This window comes from Mercenaria mercenaria, chromosome 6, assembly GCF_021730395.1.
Source record: "Mercenaria mercenaria strain notata chromosome 6, MADL_Memer_1, whole genome shotgun sequence".
NCBI classification, from domain to species: domain Eukaryota; kingdom Metazoa; phylum Mollusca; class Bivalvia; order Venerida; family Veneridae; genus Mercenaria; species Mercenaria mercenaria.
This window is the reverse complement of record NC_069366.1, coordinates 79,916,056-79,933,687: the sequence shown is the minus strand read 5'-3', so window position 1 is coordinate 79,933,687 and position 17,632 is coordinate 79,916,056. Positions and strand designations below refer to the sequence as shown.

Sequence of the window (17,632 nt, the reverse complement as noted above, 5' to 3'; positions counted from 1 at the left end):
AGCATAGTCGTACCCGTTTACAATTTACTTGTAAAACCTAAACTTTGTGTATAAAACGTATAGAATTGCATGAAGCAAGTAATTCGGATTTTTATCTTTTTTCGGTCAGTTTTCAACAGACGCTTGTTACCTCATAGAGATGTTTACTTCTCATAAGCATACAATGTTCGCGTCTTCAATTAAACAACCTTTTGGACGCTATTGTTGAGACTTGTTCTTCTTTTCCAATAAGAACGCTATGAATGCATTGTAATCTGACTGAAGTTACAACTCTTTTACTTACATTTGGCGGCCATCATGGACGTCATCATGTTTGTTTCAAAATACCCCCAAGGATGGCGCGTCTCTTGAGTACCAGGGTAAAACTAAAGGAATCTGTATGGAAGCGTCCTTGTGCGACATGTGTAAAATAAAATCTGAGGTAGTATATATATTATACCTGATTTATACTTGTATAGCGCCCTTTTCATGATAAACAAGTTCAAAGGCGCTTTACATAAGGCAGCCACTCAGGGCGCCAAATTCATCCTCTACTAGTACAGACACAGAGCGATCTGACCAGAAGAATATAGTGAGACAAAGCCCCCAGAGCAGAGAGAGAGAGAGAAAAAAATCCTTTTAGATTCAGGACTGTCAGGCTAACTTAGCCTAGCTCTTTGCGAATAGACAGTCTGGTTCTTTAACGTGCCCGGTGTATAGCACCGATACACGCGAAGCCATCTTTCCTGGGAAGCACCAGTACTAGCCTCTTAGGTAGTTTCTTCTAATTATCTCCTACTATCCCCTGATTTGGACTTACTAACTCCTAATTAGGACGTAGTATCTCCTAACTAAGACTTACTTTTGACCAATCACAACTAGTTTCACAACCAGTGTTAACATTCTTGGCCCTAGACTTTTAATCTGTATGAGCCAGTCCTTGATTCAAACCATTGCTTTGTATACAAAACTTCATATTCCAGGTCATGGTGTTTTCATTCAAAGTTATACGATTGTTTGTAGCCATTATGCTGGAAGTGTCATATGAACGAGTCAGGCCCTGATGCTTTCATTTAAATTCATACATTCGTTTTGTAGCTGAAAGGCCCTGGTATTGTCATGTCATGTGAACAAGCCGTCCCTGCTGCTTTCATTATAATTTATACGATTGTGTTTTAGCCAACAATACATGATATTGTCATGTGGACGAACCAGGCCTTAGTGCTTTCATTCAAAATCATGCAATTGTTTTGTAACCAAGGTGTTAAGTATTGTCATGTGGACAAGCCAGGCTTTGGGTCTTTTATTCAGATCTGGTGATTGTTTATGAAGGTCTAGCTCGTCTACATGACAATATCAGTGCCCTTTCGATTACAATAAATTCTATTAATTGAACTGAAAGCACGAAAGGTTCGTCAGAATGACAATACAAAGCTCTTTTGGCTACAAAACAATCGTAAGCATTCGAATGAGAGCATTAAGGCCTGGTTCATCCACGTGACAATACCAGTGACTGTTTGGCTACAAAACAATAATGAATATTTGAATGAAACAACCTATGCCTGACTCGTCCACATGACAATACCAAGCACTGTTGTCTACAAAACAATCAGATGAATTTGAAGGAAAGTATTAGGGTTTGACTCGTCCACATGACAATATCAAGCACTTCAAGCTACAAAATAATTGTATAAATTTGAATGAGAGAACTAATGCCAGGCTCGTGTTTACAACAATATCAAGTCCTCACCCCTATGAAACAATCGTATGAATTTGAATGAAGAGAGCAAGGATTGACTCGTCGACATGACAACACCAGTCCTTTTTTGCTACAAAATAATCTTATGAATTTGAATGAAAGACTAAAAGTGTCGCTCGTCATTATATCAATATCGACGAGAACTTTTGTGTACAAAAGAATGGTTAGAATTAGAATGAAAGCGCAAAGGCATGAATCGTCCGCATGAAAATACCAAGGTTAGTAAAGTGTGTTGTAATTGATGAGGACACTATATGCTCCAGGGTTTTTCAAAGTACACATGTAAGGGATATGGGCCTATAGTTAGCTGGGTCTGACTTGTCGCCCTTCTTGTAGATGGGGGTTACATTTGCATTTTTCACTGGAAAGGTATAGATCCCTCATCAATAGATTTCTGAAAGATAATTTCAAGGATTGGTGACAGTTCCATTGAAAGTGTTTTAAGAATGATGGGCTTGATCTTTTCTGACCCACATGCCTCGTGAGGGTTGAGATTTGATAGGAGTTTTTCTATGCCATTGGCATTTACATGGATATTTGGCATTCTTGGGTAGTTTTGACTGTCTTAAGGTGGTGAGTTATGTTTTCGATCCGATATGTCTTGGTGTTTCATCTTGCAGTAGGATGCTAAGTTTAGATGTAAGTTTGGGCTGAATACCGACTTGAACTGCTTATTTAGAGCTGTTGCTTTTGAAGTTTCATCGAAGTGGAGTTTGTTTTTGGTATTTTAAGGGTGACAGGTATACTGAATCTTGTTTAGAATGTTTGAGGAGGGAGTAGAATTTTTGGTGTTTGGTTCTGTTGAAGGGGAAGCATCAGGCTGGTTTACATTTATAATATCTTTGAAGTGTTTTGATACGCATCTTTTATTTTCTTTCGGACAGTATGTTTGAGGTCCAAGAAATATTTACGATCTGAGGACTTGTTTGATTTCCTAAATTTTTGAAGGCCTTATCACATCTTCTGATTATCCTCTTTAGACATTGATTTACCCAGGGAAGATGGTTCCTACTGGAGGACATTTTTGACGGAATGAATTCTTCTGATAGTTTATTTAGAGTGGATGAGAAATTTTCCCATAGATCTTCAATTGATAGGGTGGAATATTTGCCCTCCTGTAACATTTCCGGATGGTACTTATCAACTGACTGTTTAAATCCTAAATCCTTCCCATTGTGCTTTTTTGTATAGCATGATTTTCCGAGGCTTTTGGTGACATACTTTGGCGAAAGTGTATACTTTGACCTCAACAATGTTATGGTCGCTGATGCCAGGTAAAATGTTAACCTGATTGACCAAAGTTGTGAAAAATAGGTCTAAAATATTATATTTTCTAGTAGGAAGGTTTACCATTTGTGTGAGGTTTGGATCATTTAGGGTCTCAAGGATTTTTCTATAGTAGGTTGGATGCTTACACTCAGAGGATGGGATCATAGTATCCAAGTCCATCTTAGGTAGATTCAGATCCCCAGTCACCCAGACATTAGAGAATCATTTATTTACTTTAGCAAAAATTGTGCAATTTCTACTGAGCTGGCTGTATCTAGCTCATGGGGCGGCTTATAGTATGCACCTATTATTAAAGGTTTGTTGCCTACCAGATCAACTTTGTTCCATGTTCTAGCAATCTGTAGATTTTATATTTCTTTTTATCTACATGAATTTTTTGTTCTTCTGTTGTACATTCGTAAACCGTTAATAAATGTTGTCTTTATTGTAATATAGCTATATCTAGCCTCGTGGGGTTTGTGATACCTATTATAAATTGATAGTTTGCAACCTAAATCCAAAGATCTTCACGACAGACTGAAGTTCTGGCATTTATAGGACAATAGTACAATCTCTAACTGCGATGAAAACTCCACCAACTGCCTGTGTGACATGGGCCCTTCTAAATACTGAGTAACCTAAATCTGGGTGAAATATTTCTATGGTGAGGTATTTAGGTTTTAGCCAATATTCGGTGCCTATTATGATATGATCAGGTTCAGCTGAGTATGCTAAATTACTGTAATCATGTTTCTTGTCAACAATCTATACAAAAGATTATGCTGTTTTCTCATATTCTCAGGAGTCTAAGGGGTTGTTTATTCACAATAACAGATTAAAGATTTCAGAAACAGTATGTGGGTGTAATTTTGTAGAAAAATCACTTAATTGTCTTTCAGATGGAGCCATTAGATGTTAAGGAAATTATCCCATTTAATTATTTTGTTACGGTACTCGATGCACCCACAACCACAGAAGTGGACAAAGAGTTTCTCGTATTCCCGTGGATTTAGATTTGACTCTTCATCACAAACAACTTGTAGAATTTCAAACATTGACATGGTGTAATAAAAAGATATATTCTGAAGTAAATGCATCAAGAAATATGACAGTTAATTGCATAGTGAATAATGAATGGCAATTTTGCTTACACCACCAGATTTTTTTTTTTTTTTTTTTTTTTTTTTGAAAATTCAGCAAAATGACAATATTTTAATAAATTTGCGTTCGAATCACTTGAAATTTTCAAAGTTGCTATTTTCCCATAGACTCCCATTATGAAAACTTGCGCGAGGTCCGAAATTTTCAAATCAATCTAGCAAAAGAGCACACGACCCTATCCTTTTTATTTGCTGAATTTTCTAGGTATATTCTAAGTTTTGAAAAATCACAGTTTAATCAAATTCTACATTGTAGAAAAAATTTCAATCCAAACGTGCAGAACTACCTTAAATACAAGTTTTCAAAGTCAAAAATATCATAAAAAAGCAAAAATGCCTAAAATATTAAAATATATTACGAATTGACCAAAAGGGGGACGAGTTGACCAAAATGGGGACGAGTTGACCAAATTTTATCATGAGGGGGACGAAATGACCAATTTGGGGGACGAAATGACCAAATCGGGGACAAGTTGACTGGGGGACGAGTTGACTAGGGGACGAGTTACTATTCTGGTATGGTATGGGTATTAGGAACTACCACACCGTTTTGACGTAAACTTCCGCTATTCTTCGTCAAGTTTCCGGAAATCAGGCCCACGATATGGTATATGATTGAACAGGAAATTAGAAAAATGTCAAAGCAGCGCACGCGCAAAATTATTTTAAGCGCATTGTGGGTAATATATTGCGATGCAACCACCCAAGATGGCAACCAAGTAGAAACTGGTTTTCAACAGGTTTCGTGAACGATTTTCTTAATTAATCGACCCTCTAAACTGTTCAAGCTGGCGGGAAAAATGGAATGTGCGAGTGGGAAATCGGGAGACTTCCTCGTTGGGGGAAAATACCGCCTTGTAAGAAAGATTGGGAGCGGTTCGTTTGGTGATATTTATCTTGGAATAAACATCACAAATGGTGAAGAAGTTGCAGTCAAACTCGAGTCAACAAAGGCCAGACATCCCCAACTTTTGTATGAAAGCAAACTCTATAAAATACTCCAAGGCGGAGTTGGTATTCCTCACATTCGATTCTTTGGGCAGGAAAAAGAATACAATGTTCTTGTGATGGACCTCTTGGGCCCCAGTTTAGAGGATCTTTTTAACTTTTGCTCTCGTCGATTTACGATGAAAACAGTGCTTATGCTTGCAGACCAAATGATTGGACGCATTGAATATGTACATAACAAAAACTTTATTCACAGAGATGTGAAACCTGATAACTTCCTCATGGGCATTGGCCGTCACTGTAACAAAGTGTTTTTGATTGACTTTGGACTGGCAAAAAAGTACAGAGACAGTCGTACAAGACAACATATACCTTACAGAGAAGATAAGAATCTTACGGGTACAGCCCGATATGCTAGTATCAATGCTCACTTGGGTATTGAGCAAAGTCGTCGGGATGATATGGAATCGTTGGGGTATGTGCTGATGTACTTTAACAGAGGAAGTTTACCATGGCAGGGTTTGAAAGCCAATACAAAAAAGCAGAAATATGAAAAAATCAGTGAAAAGAAAATGTCAACTCCGGTTGAGGTGCTGTGTAAAGGTTTCCCAGCTGAATTTGCCATGTATCTCAACTACTGCCGAGGTCTGCGCTTTGAAGAAGCTCCTGACTACATGTATCTACGCCAGCTCTTCAGAATACTTTTCCGCACCCTGAATTACCAATATGACTACACGTTTGACTGGACAATGCTTAAACAGAAAGCTGCTGCTGTTGCGCAATCTACAAATCAAGTCACAGCAGGCACAACTGGTCGTTAATGAAAAATTATTTTAAACTGTACGACAGAAAATAAATTGTTGTAGCTGTATATGTCTAGGATGTTAAGGAGTATACTTGTATAAAAATCAGCAAATCACTGTTTTTCTTTGGTTTTGTTTATGATGCCATGATAAATTTTTAAATAAGTTTTGGCCTTAGTCTGTTTAGAATAGCAATTTGGTAACTACTTTGAATATATAAGTATAATATTATGTGTAAGAAACTAATATGTTATCCATTTAGTACATATTCAATATTGAATTTTTTATAGCTTAAAATTTTATGAGTGGATTTGTTCCACTTCAGTCTGATTTTTCATAGTATTGTTCAAATTGTTCGATTAAAGTTATAAAACAGACAAAAAAAAAAACCTGTTACTAACAGACATGTAGCAAGTGTATATATAATAATCATTATTATTGTAAATATTTTTTTGTAAATTTCCATATAAATACATATGTTTGTACATTATTGTAATGTTTGCTGTCATGTATACAAGTTAAGTTAAAGTTAAGAATGATTTGGTAATGCAAGTCATTAAATAATATGTGCAGAGCTAAAATCAGTTTTGCAGTAACTTAACTATATGTTTTCTATCTCACTTGTACACTTGTGAAGTTTGAAATTCAAGGGACTAACATTATCCCTTTACGCAATATCCTTTGAGTGCTATTAGTTATATCAGCGAGCAAGCCTCCCAAATCTCTTGCTGCAATTTTTTTTATATAGACCAAGGTTATACTTCTTTTAATCATAACAAACCATCCCTAGCACTTCTAAACACACATAAGTAATTTTAGTAAAAGCTTTTATTGAAACAACCTTGATGTGTGAGATTATGTAGGAAGGAAAAGATATTTATCAGTGGAAAAAATGTATAAATGTGTTGTGTAAAGGTATTTAATTGTTTGCAACCTTTTTGTCCTGCTGGCTTTTGGGTTTTATCCTTGTAAAATGTGTCTTTTTTTTATTGTTTTGTAAACAAGGCCACAACCAAGAGTGTTCCATTTGGTGTGGTTTTGTAATATCTTTTCAACTTGGTTGCTTTGTTATTGTAACCTGATGTAAACCTGAGAAACACATACATGATTTTGACAGTTTAATTTTAACATGACTAGAACATTAAAGAAATTCTTTGTTCTAATTAAGTGTGATTTTTGCACATTTGCAGCAAGAACGACAAAATGCCAGAAATGGTGTTTACTAAGCACAGCATGTATTTAAACTTTTGAATGCTCTAGTGTGATTAAAATATCATGACTTACTGTTAAAGTGGAAGGTCATATAGAATTAAGATCTTTGAGAAAGTAACTGAGTGCTGTTATGTATAAGTTTATACTTGTAGACATATATTTTATAAAGCAGTGCAAAGACTGTTCTTGCTAAAATATTGTTCATTAGGCTACGAAATTTAACTGTCATTTACTTTAACTTGTATTTTTAATGAAAGATTTATTTCTTGTAAGCATTGAAACTCTATCAGAACTGTTGACTGAGTAAACAGTATATTTTGTTGAGAGTTAAAAAAGAAACAAGGAAACAGAAAGTTATGGTTTAATTTATGTGAGAAGTATTCACAGTTGAACTAAATTGTTGTTGTTGTTAACACTGTACTGCTTTTCCCTCTATTAAGTCTGGTGTTATCAGTCCCTTAAAACAGTAAAGTTACAGGCATATATTGTAAATTGCACAGAGTGTGGTTTACATGGGAATGTTGTATTGACAACACCATGTGTAGTGATTTTGAAAGGGGAAATCAAGGGAGACAACACTCCTTGTTCAGTTTCATGACACATTAACACTTTTGACATAGTGATGAAGGAGTTCGGTTGGTCTATTTTATTATAATCTATAACACATTCGCATTTTCATACTTGGAGCTGAAAGTGACAGAACAGGGGAGGTTATTAAAAAATTTTAATTGCAATAACTTTGTCACATCTTGGTCAACTTTGATGAAATAAGCTGCAAAATGCATCGATATCGTCCTAATCAAAGGCATTGAAATGGATTTTAGCTCGACTTTTAGAAGAAAACGTAGAGCTATTGTACTTGCCCCAGCGTCGGCATCGCCGTTGCTTTAAGTTTTTGATAAAGTCAAATATGTATGTTACTATCAGAGCTATTGACTTGAAACTTAAAATAGTTATTTACTCGAGATCTGCACCGGGAGAAACAATCCCCATAACTCTGATTTGAATTTTGACAGATAATGATTTATGCCCCTTTTTAACTTACAGGTAGAAATTTTTGGTTAAAGTTTTTGATAAAGTCAAATATCTCTGTTACTATTAAAGCTTTTGACTTGAAACTTGAAATAGTTATTTACTATTACAGTCCTTACCAGGAGAAACAATCTCCATAACTCTGATTTGAATTTTGACAAAGTTACGCCCCTTTTTAACCTAGAATTATTTTACCGGTATTAAAGTTTTATATAACGTCCAATATCTCTGTTACTATCAAAGCTATTGACTTGAAACTTGAAATAGTTTTTACTATCAAAGGCTACACCATAAGAAACAATCCCCATAACTCAGATTAAAATTTTGACAGATATATGCCCCTTTTTCTGGCAAAGCTCTAATTCAGAGTCAAGCACTGAGATAAGTCGAACGTGCTGTCTTACCGACAGCTCTTGATAAATTAAGTTTCTGTTGATATCAGTTATCACTACCATGTGGTTTGATGTAATTGACAAAAATATCAAAAGATTTAAATTTGTATTAATGTATATGTTTATTTGCTGTAATATGATCACTAATGATAGTCCCTCCATTATGCAGTCTTGGTGGCCAGAACCCAAATACAATAAGGATCTCCGCAAAGTTTTGGACCTTATAATGCATTTGGTGTGATTTCTCAAACTGTGAATTTTAGTAAGAATTTTGATGCCAATTATTACTTGTTCGATATCATTTTCCATTTTTTACACATGTTGAATATGTGTTTTTCAAACATCCTAGAGTGGACTTTTATACCTGATTCGACACCAGGGTCTGAGAGAGAAAAAGGTGAGTTTGGAGACCATTCTCGAATTCCATGATCTAACTGGTTGATTCTGAACTCAGATTTGAAATTGACCAATGGTTGTATATTGTGACTGGTCTCCAAACTTAGTTTTATAACCATGGACGAGTTCTGTTTTTAAGGAAGGAGACTTATAGATCAGTTCTGTTTTTGAGGAAGGAGACTTCAAGAGTAATTAGAATCAGCTCCAGCTTTTCTTTATGATAGAAATAAATTAACACTTAACCTTTAGCCTGCTGTTGGCAAGTGATACTGTCTTTGCGACCAGTGCAGACCAAGATGAGCCGGCACGTCCGTGTTCGCTATTCAGTCAGTAACTTTTCATTGAACAACCCTTCAAATAATAAATTGTACTGCCAAAATTGAATGATGGACCAGTCAATTTTAGAAATTTAGCAGGCTTAAGGTTAAACTGCTTACCTCCCTTTGAGCAAAGATACTAACTCAGTATTCATTGAACTTGCATTATTTAGTTCCCTTTATCTATACTAATTTGTATTGCGCATTAAGTTTTCGTGATTGCATTATATTTTGGTTACTTACTTGTTTGCAAATCAGACAGTAAAACACCTACCAGTATTGAAAATAAGATGATTTATGAAATAGATAAAAATTAATTTAAACTTCAATCTAAAATTTAAACTTCAGTCTAAAATGTGTACTATCACGAAATCTACCAAATTTTAATGATGTGTTTGATATTTTAACATAGCATTTGCATGCATTTATTAATTTTGCGAAGTAACCATCACTGCTGTATAAGCCATGATGTTGAAATTATGTCTCCCATAACACAGTGGTGTGGGAGACATATTGATTTACTCCAGTCTGTGTGTGTGTGTGTGTCTGTCTGTCTGTCACAAAGCTTGTCCGCACTCTTAAGTCGAACATTTCTCATCCGATCTTCACCAAACTTCAACAAAATGTGTCTGCCAATAAGTGCTCGGCCAAGTTTGATAACTAGCCAAATTGGCCTAGGCACTTTGGAATTATGGCCCTTGAATTACCCAAATCACTCGGATTTCTTGCGTAGTCTTACCTCCAAACCGACCCCTATACTACTAGTAGTATAGGGGTCCTTTTGGTGTCAAGAAAGCGCATGCACATGTGGATTCAGTAAACAGCATATAAAGACTGACTTATTATTTAAATGATTAGGCAGTTGTGGGAGACATGCGCTTTTTTCAAAAGCATTTCTAGTTAATTTTGAATCTTAAAAAATGTTAATAGCACTGTAAAAATGTTTATTCTCACTTTGACAAGATTGATCAGTTTGTATGCTTCTTCTAAATAGGAGGAATTATTTCAAATTTGGCTTGAAGTAAAAGCATTTCTGCCTAAATTTTGAAAAACTTATAAAAAGGCATTTTATAGATGTCTTTGGGTGGTAACTACTTTATGTGTTTCTGGAATTTTATGTAGGGAGAAAAAGTGCTTCCAGTATTTGACACACACGCTATGTTTATCTTGTTCAAAGTATCTGTATGTTGATGAGTAATTCACCTGAAAAAAAAAATCATTTTAGCCCTTAACATACTGGACACTCTTGATTCTGCCTTTGCCAACAGTGTAGATCATGATCATCCTGCACATCTATGCAGTCTGGTCAAGATCTGCACTGTTCGCCATTCAGTCAGTATCTTTTCGGCGAGCACCCCTTTTAACAGTTAATGGTACTGTCCAAATTGAAAGATGGACAAGTTTATTATAGAAATTTAGCAGGTTAAGGGGTATGCCGAAGGAGTTTGCAGGCCTGTTAAGATGCTGTACTAATATTAAAAGGGACATTTGTCACAGTGTCTGCCAGTTTTATAATTCACAGTGAAGTATGTGAACTTTTATGTAGTGTTAAACATGATGTAAATGTAAAGTTTCTAACACATATTGTATATACCTTTTTACAGAGTAATAATGGAACTATATTGATACTTTTCTGGAATAGAAAATTTTGTTAATACTGTTATGATAGTGTAGATGTGTAGACTATTTTATATGGGTCAGAAATATAATGGGTCTGACATCGGACATATTACAGTAATGTGTCATCAGGTTTATGCTGCAGACCATTATCAAAATCTATACGCAATGCAAACAGCAACTGCTGCAAACTTCTGATGAATTAGATAATCAGTAAAAAGAAGAATCAGTATAATTATGTCTACGATTACATGTATCCGTGTCTTGAAACATCACATAGAAATATCGGTTGTCTGTAATGTAAAAGTAAATTAGCAATATTACCCAGGTGATAGATTTGATATTCATGACTAACATCAAGTTTCAGCATGTTTTTAGCTCACATGTCACAAAGTGACAGTGTGAGCTTTTGTGATCGCGCAGCGTCCGTCGTCCGTCGTCCGTCCGTGCGTCCGTCCGTGCGTAAACTTTTGCTTGTGACCTCTCTAGAGGTCACATTTTTCATGGGATCTTTATGAAAGTTGGTCAGAATGTTCATCTTGATGATATCTAGGTCAAGTTCGAAACTGGGTCACGTGCGGTCAAAAACTAGGTCAGTAGGTCTAAAAATAGAAAAACCTTGTGACCTCTCTAGAGGCCATATTTTTCACATGATCTTCATGAAAATTGGTCAGAATGTTCATCTTGATGATATCTAGGTCAAGTTCGAAACTGGGTCACGTGCCTTCAAAAACTAGGTCAGTAGGTCAAATAATAGAAAAACCTTGTGACCTCTCTAGAGACCATATTTTTCATGGGATCTGTATGAAAGTTGGTCTGAGTATTCATCTTGATGATATCTAGGTCAAGTTCGAAACTGGGTCAGCTGCGGGCAAAAACTAGGTCATTAGGTCTAAAAATAGAAAAACCTTGTGACATCTGTAGAGGTCATACTTTTGAATGGATTTTCATGAAAATTGGTCAGAATGTTCAACTTGATGATATCTAGGTCAAGTTTGAAACTAGGTCACATGCCATCAATAACTAGGTCAGTAGGTCAAATAATAAAAAAACCTTGTGACCTCTCTAGAAGCCATATTTTTCATGGGATCTTTATGAAAGTTGGTCAGAATGTTCATCTTGATGATATCTAGGTCAAGTTCGAAACTGGGTCACGTGCGGTCAAAAACTAGGTCAGTAGGTCTAAAAATAGAAAAACCTTGTGACCTCTCTAGAGGCCATATTTTTCACATGATCTTCATGAAAATTGGTCAGAATGTTCATCTTGATGATATCTAGGTCAAGTTCGAAACTGGGTCACGTGCCTTCAATAACTAGGTCAGTAGGTCAAATAATAGAAAAACCTTGTGACCTCTCTAGAGGCCATACTTTTGAATGGATCTTCATGAAAATTGGTCAGAATGTTCATCTTGATGATTTGTAGGTCAGGTTCGAAACTGGGTCATGTGCCATCAATAACTATGTCAGTAGGTCAAATAATGAAAAAAACATTGTGACCTCTCTAGAGGCCATATTTTTCATGGGATCTGTATGAAAGTTGGTCTGAATGTTCATCTTGATGATATGTAGATCAATTTCGAAACTGGGTCAGCTGCGGTCAAAAACTAGGTCATTAGGTCTAAAAATAGAAAAATCTTTTGACCTCTCTAGAGGCCATACTTTTGAATGGATCTTCATGAAAATTGGTCAGAATGTTCATCTTGATGATATCTAGGTCAAGTTTGAAACTGGGTTACGTGCCATCAATAACTAGGTCAGTAGGTCAAATAATGAAAAGACCTTGTGACCTCTCTAGAGGCCATATTTTTCATGGGATCTGTATGAAAGTTGGTCTGAATGTTCATCTTGATGATATCTAGGTCAGATTCAAAACTGGGTCACATGAGCTCAAAAACTAGGTCACTATGTCAAATAATAGAAAAAAAACGACGTCATACTCAGTTCAAAACTGGGTCATGTTGGGACAGGTGAGCGATTCAGGACCATCATGGTCCTCTTGTTTTAATCCTTTGAGATCTAGTTTTGATAATGACATGATAGAATTAATAAAAGATGCAGATGTCAGTGCAGTGCTAAACCTGTTGTCTTTTCACCCAGATTGTATACATGTGTTTAAACAGGGAGTAGAGCAGTTATATGATGCATTGAATATAGCATAAAGGTTTGCAGTGCATATGTTTTATGTAGCAACATTGTTGTTTTTCTTTATGTATTCATTTCTCAGTCTATGTTTGTAAAATTGTGAAAATGTAAACTATAATGAAACGTTTGATGAAAAAATGTATAAAAGCATTTAAATAGAAGTTCTGGATCAGTAACATGTTTTCTAGGGGATCACTGTATGTCTGTTGGCACATATATGTAAAGATATTGGTTGGTCATAATAGGATGCAAGGCTTAATACAGGGTATAATGCATAAGTGTAAACATATATTCTTACAAATGTAGGGCTTAATGGACTAATACCTTGTGCAGTGTGGCCAAACCTTCAGACTTTTTAATGGTGCTGTAATCTACCTCCAAACTCGGTTACTAATTAAGGATGCATAATTTTTGCTTACACACTTGTTTTTATTGATCAGGGCGGTATGCTTGGTACCAAATTTTGAGTTGTAAATAAAGATTTAGAGAAAACAATTTTTGTCCAGTTTCATTATGACTCTACTGTGGTCTATGAACGTAATAAGAGCAATAGTGAATTTTATTAAGTGTCATGTGGTGATTCATACTATCACCTTTTCAGAAGATTGACATTTCATGATTCGATCATTTGTGATTGTAAGACATTTCTGAGTTTTAAGGTTAATGTCAATTTAAAAAAAAACTAAATAAATGCTGATCGTCAGTTGTGTTTAAGACCATCCTTTTACAAGTATCCCTCTTAAGTGTTTATAAAATTTCTAAAAATCTAACTGAAATTTTGATTGATAGAGAATTTGTCAGTGTTCATTTTGCTAGGAATAAGACTTTTCACATGAACAGAACTCTGTGTGCTATTTTTAGAAGGCCAGAAATAGGTTTTGTCTAATAAAATTTACTAAACAATTGAATTTGGTCATGTGTTTCAAACAAAACAAAAAAGTTAAAACTGCGAGAAAGCATGTTGCTGATTCAACTTCATAGAGAGCAAGATAAGAAGCCATTCCAGCTATTGAAATCAATGTTAAGGTAGAATTTTTAATGTCTGCAAGATTTCAACTGTTTTTCAATGTGGTAAGCTTCCTAGAAAATTGCTGAAAATAAAGCTTAAAAGTACTTCTTTGTTCATATAGCATTTTGTGTTTCATTTCCATGTACTTACTACAAGAATTTTTGTATGTTGAATTGAATTTCGGCAGTTGTCGATATAAGAATAACATGGCCCTCGCAGCTGAAGGTTTAAAACTTTGCTTTCCTGTGAGAAAGCCATCCAGCTGGATTACAGAAGGTTGGTGGTTCTTCCAAGGTGCATCAGAGGTTGAAAAAGCCCATAGTTGGCCAAATTTATGCCAGTGATATTTAAATCCAAAGAAAAAACGAATACTCAAATTTTAGTTGTACTTAGGATTTGCTTGTTTCAACAGAGCTTATTATGCTCAAGTTGAGCTGTTGTTATCACTCACTGTCACGACTGTATGTCATCCGTGTCATCATTTTTTTGTAATAACATCTCTTGAACTGTCTGGAAATTACTGAAATTTGCTGGATAATCCTTGTGTTTGAACCTCTGGCCTAATTTTAGAAATAATTCCATATTTAATGTTCCTTTGGTGACCATCTACCTAAACTGTTCAAACAAGTTGAAATTGTCACAAAAAAAGCCATCAGAGTTGTGGTATCTTTTCTTTATGCACAGAGTGGAAACTTGTCAGCTAGCCCAGTTTCAAAAAACTTCAATGAAATATTCCTTTGGTAAACCTAGGTGTTGAATTCTCAAGACATCTTGATGTGTAGTAATATAGGCTGCAGGTGGAGGGAGGGGACTAGTTTTTAGCTCACCTGGTGAGCTATTGTGATCTACATTTGTCTGTCATTGTCAGTCATCACTATCAACAGTTTTACTGCCAACACTCTTAGAGGTCACAATTCTGGCCCAGTCTTCGTAAAACTTGTTCAGAGTGTCACATTACCTGTAGAAAAAATCTCAGACAAGTTCATTACTCTGTAATCGGAGGTTTAAAACTTAAGTGGTCACTAGGCCAGTTAAAAGACGTATGTTTGCTACTTGATTTTCATAAAACTTTTTCAGATTGTTTCTACAAAAGATAAGTCAGTTTTCAAAACTGTGTAACCTGAGGTTACAAACAAGGTCACCAGGTCAACTGATAGAAAAATCTTGTTAAATCTTAAAAGAGGTCACATTGCCTATTTGATTGTCTTAAATTTTTCACAGAATGCTTGTCTCTATGAAATCTGTGTCGGATTCAAAACTGGGTCATCTTGATCAAAAACTAGGTCTCTAGGTCACATCATATTACACTCTTAAGAAGCGATGTTCTGCTCAATTTTATAAAATCTATGAAATCTAGTTCAGGTTTAAAACTCAGACATTTGGGGAAAACAACTAGGTGACTGTGAAATCATAAAAAAACTTGTTTTAACACTTTCAACCTGATCTTCATAAAACATTCTCAGAATGTTGATAAAGAATTAGGTTCAGTCATAGAATAACCTGTTATCAATCTAGAGTCCACATTTTGTACTTTCTTCATAAAACTTGGTAGGAATGCATGTCTACAAAATGTGGGTCATTTTCAAAACCCGGTTATGTGACATCGAAAATTGGTCACAAGATAAAATCGTAGAAAAATCATGTTAACATTCTTGAAGTCACATTTTCAGCTTGATCTGTTTGAAAAATTTTCAGAGTATCTGAGTCAGGTTCAGACCTGTGTTACATGGGGTCAGATACTAGGTCACTGAATGAAGTCATTGAGAAAACCTAGTTAACTCTGTATAGAGGCTACATCCTCTACTTGATCTTCTGTCAGAATGTTTGTTTTATCAAAATCAAAATTGAGTTACATGAGATTAAAAACAAGGTCACTAGACAAAATCATATTTAACAGAGACCACATCTTCTGCTTGGTATTTTTAGCCCACCATCATCAGATGGTGGGCTATTAAAATCACACTGTGTCCGTGGTCCGTCTGTCCGTCATTCCGTCCGTCCGTCCGTTAACAATTTCTCGTTATCGCATCTCCTCAGAAACTACTGGGGGGATTTTGACCAAACCTTGTCAGAATGATGTATTGGTACCCTAGTTGTGTCCCCCTGAAAATCAGACTGGTTCAACAATTTATGAGTGAGTTATGGCCCTTTGTTTATTTCTATATTTTACATAGATTTATATAGGGAAAAACTTTGAAAACCTTCTTGTCCAAAACCACAGAGCCTAGGGCTTTGATATTTGGTTTGAAGCATCATCTAGTGGTCCTCTACCAAGATTGTTCAAATTATTTCTCTGGGGTCAAATATGGCCCGCCCTGGGGGTCACATGGTTTATATAGACTTATATAGGGAAAAACTTTGAAAAACCTCTTGTCCAAAACCACAGGGTCAAGGGCTTTGATATTTTGTATGTGACAACATCTAGTGGTCTTCAACTAAGATTGTTCAAATTATACCCCTAGGGTCAAATATGGCCCCGCCCTGGGGGTCATATGGTTTACATAGACTTATATAGGGAAAAACTTTGAAAATCTTCTTGTCCAAACCACAAAGCCTAGGGCTTTGATACTTGTAATGTAGCATCATCTAGTGGTTCTCTACCAAGTTTGTTCAAATTATGCCCCTAGGGTCAAAAATGGCCCCACCCAGGGGGTCACATGGTTCATATAGACTTATATAGGGAAAAGCTTTTAAAATGTTCTTGTCAATAACTACAACATTCAAATTTGGACCACATGTATATTTTTAAGTGGCAAGATGAACCTTGACATGAGTTGACCTTGATTTTGACCTAGTGACCTACTTTCACATTTCTGTAGCTACAGCCTTCAAATTTGGACCACATGTATATTTTTGAGTGGCAAGATGAACCTTGACATGAGTTGACCTTGATTTTGACCTAGTGACCTACTTTCACATTTCTGTAGCTACAGCCTTCAAATTTGGACCACATGTATATTTTTGAGTGGCAAGATGAACCTTGACATGAGTTGACCTTGATTTTAACCTAGTGACCTACTTTCACATTTCTGTAGCTACAGCCTTCAAATTTGGCCCACATGCATAGTTTTGTGCACTGGAAAAAACTTTGACCTTGATTTTGACCTAGTGACCTACTTTCACATTTTTGAAGGTACAGGCGTCAAATTTGGACCATATGCATAGTTCTGTGTTTCAAAATTAAACTTGACATTGATTTTGACCTAGTGACCTACTTTCACATTTCTCAAGCTACAGCCTACAAATTTGGACCACATGCATAGTTTTGTGTACTGAAAAAAATTTGAACTTCACATTGAACTAGTGACCTGCTTTCACATTTTTGAAGGTACAGGCTTCAAATTTGGACCACATGCATTGTTTTGTATTCCGAAATAAAATTTGACCTTGATTTTGACCTAGTGACCTGCTTTTACATTTTTCAAGCTACAGCCTTCAAATCTGGACCACTTGCATAGTTTTGTGTACTGAAATGAACTTTGACCTTTATATTGACCTAGTGACCTACTTTCACATTTTTAAGGTACAGGCTTCAAATTTGGACCACATGCATAGTTTTGTATTCCGAAATAAAATTTGACATTGATTTTGACCTAG

General features: G+C 35.7%; 1 protein-coding gene across 1 annotated transcript; it reads left to right on the top strand.

Moving 5' to 3' along the window:
• The first annotated feature begins 4,843 nt into the window (after positions 1 to 4,843).
• LOC123548426 (casein kinase I) lies at positions 4,844 to 14,140 on the top strand. The gene has a single exon (XM_053546434.1). The coding sequence runs from the start codon at positions 4,968 to 4,970 to the stop codon at positions 5,934 to 5,936; it is 969 nt and encodes a 322-aa protein (XP_053402409.1). The 5' UTR covers positions 4,844 to 4,967; the 3' UTR covers positions 5,937 to 14,140.
• The last annotated feature ends 3,492 nt before the right edge of the window (positions 14,141 to 17,632 follow it).

Coding starts and splice junctions, on each gene's coding strand:
- LOC123548426 (XM_053546434.1), top strand. CDS start 4,968: ATGGAATGTGCGAGTGGGAAATCGGGAGACTTCCTCGTTGGGGGAAAA.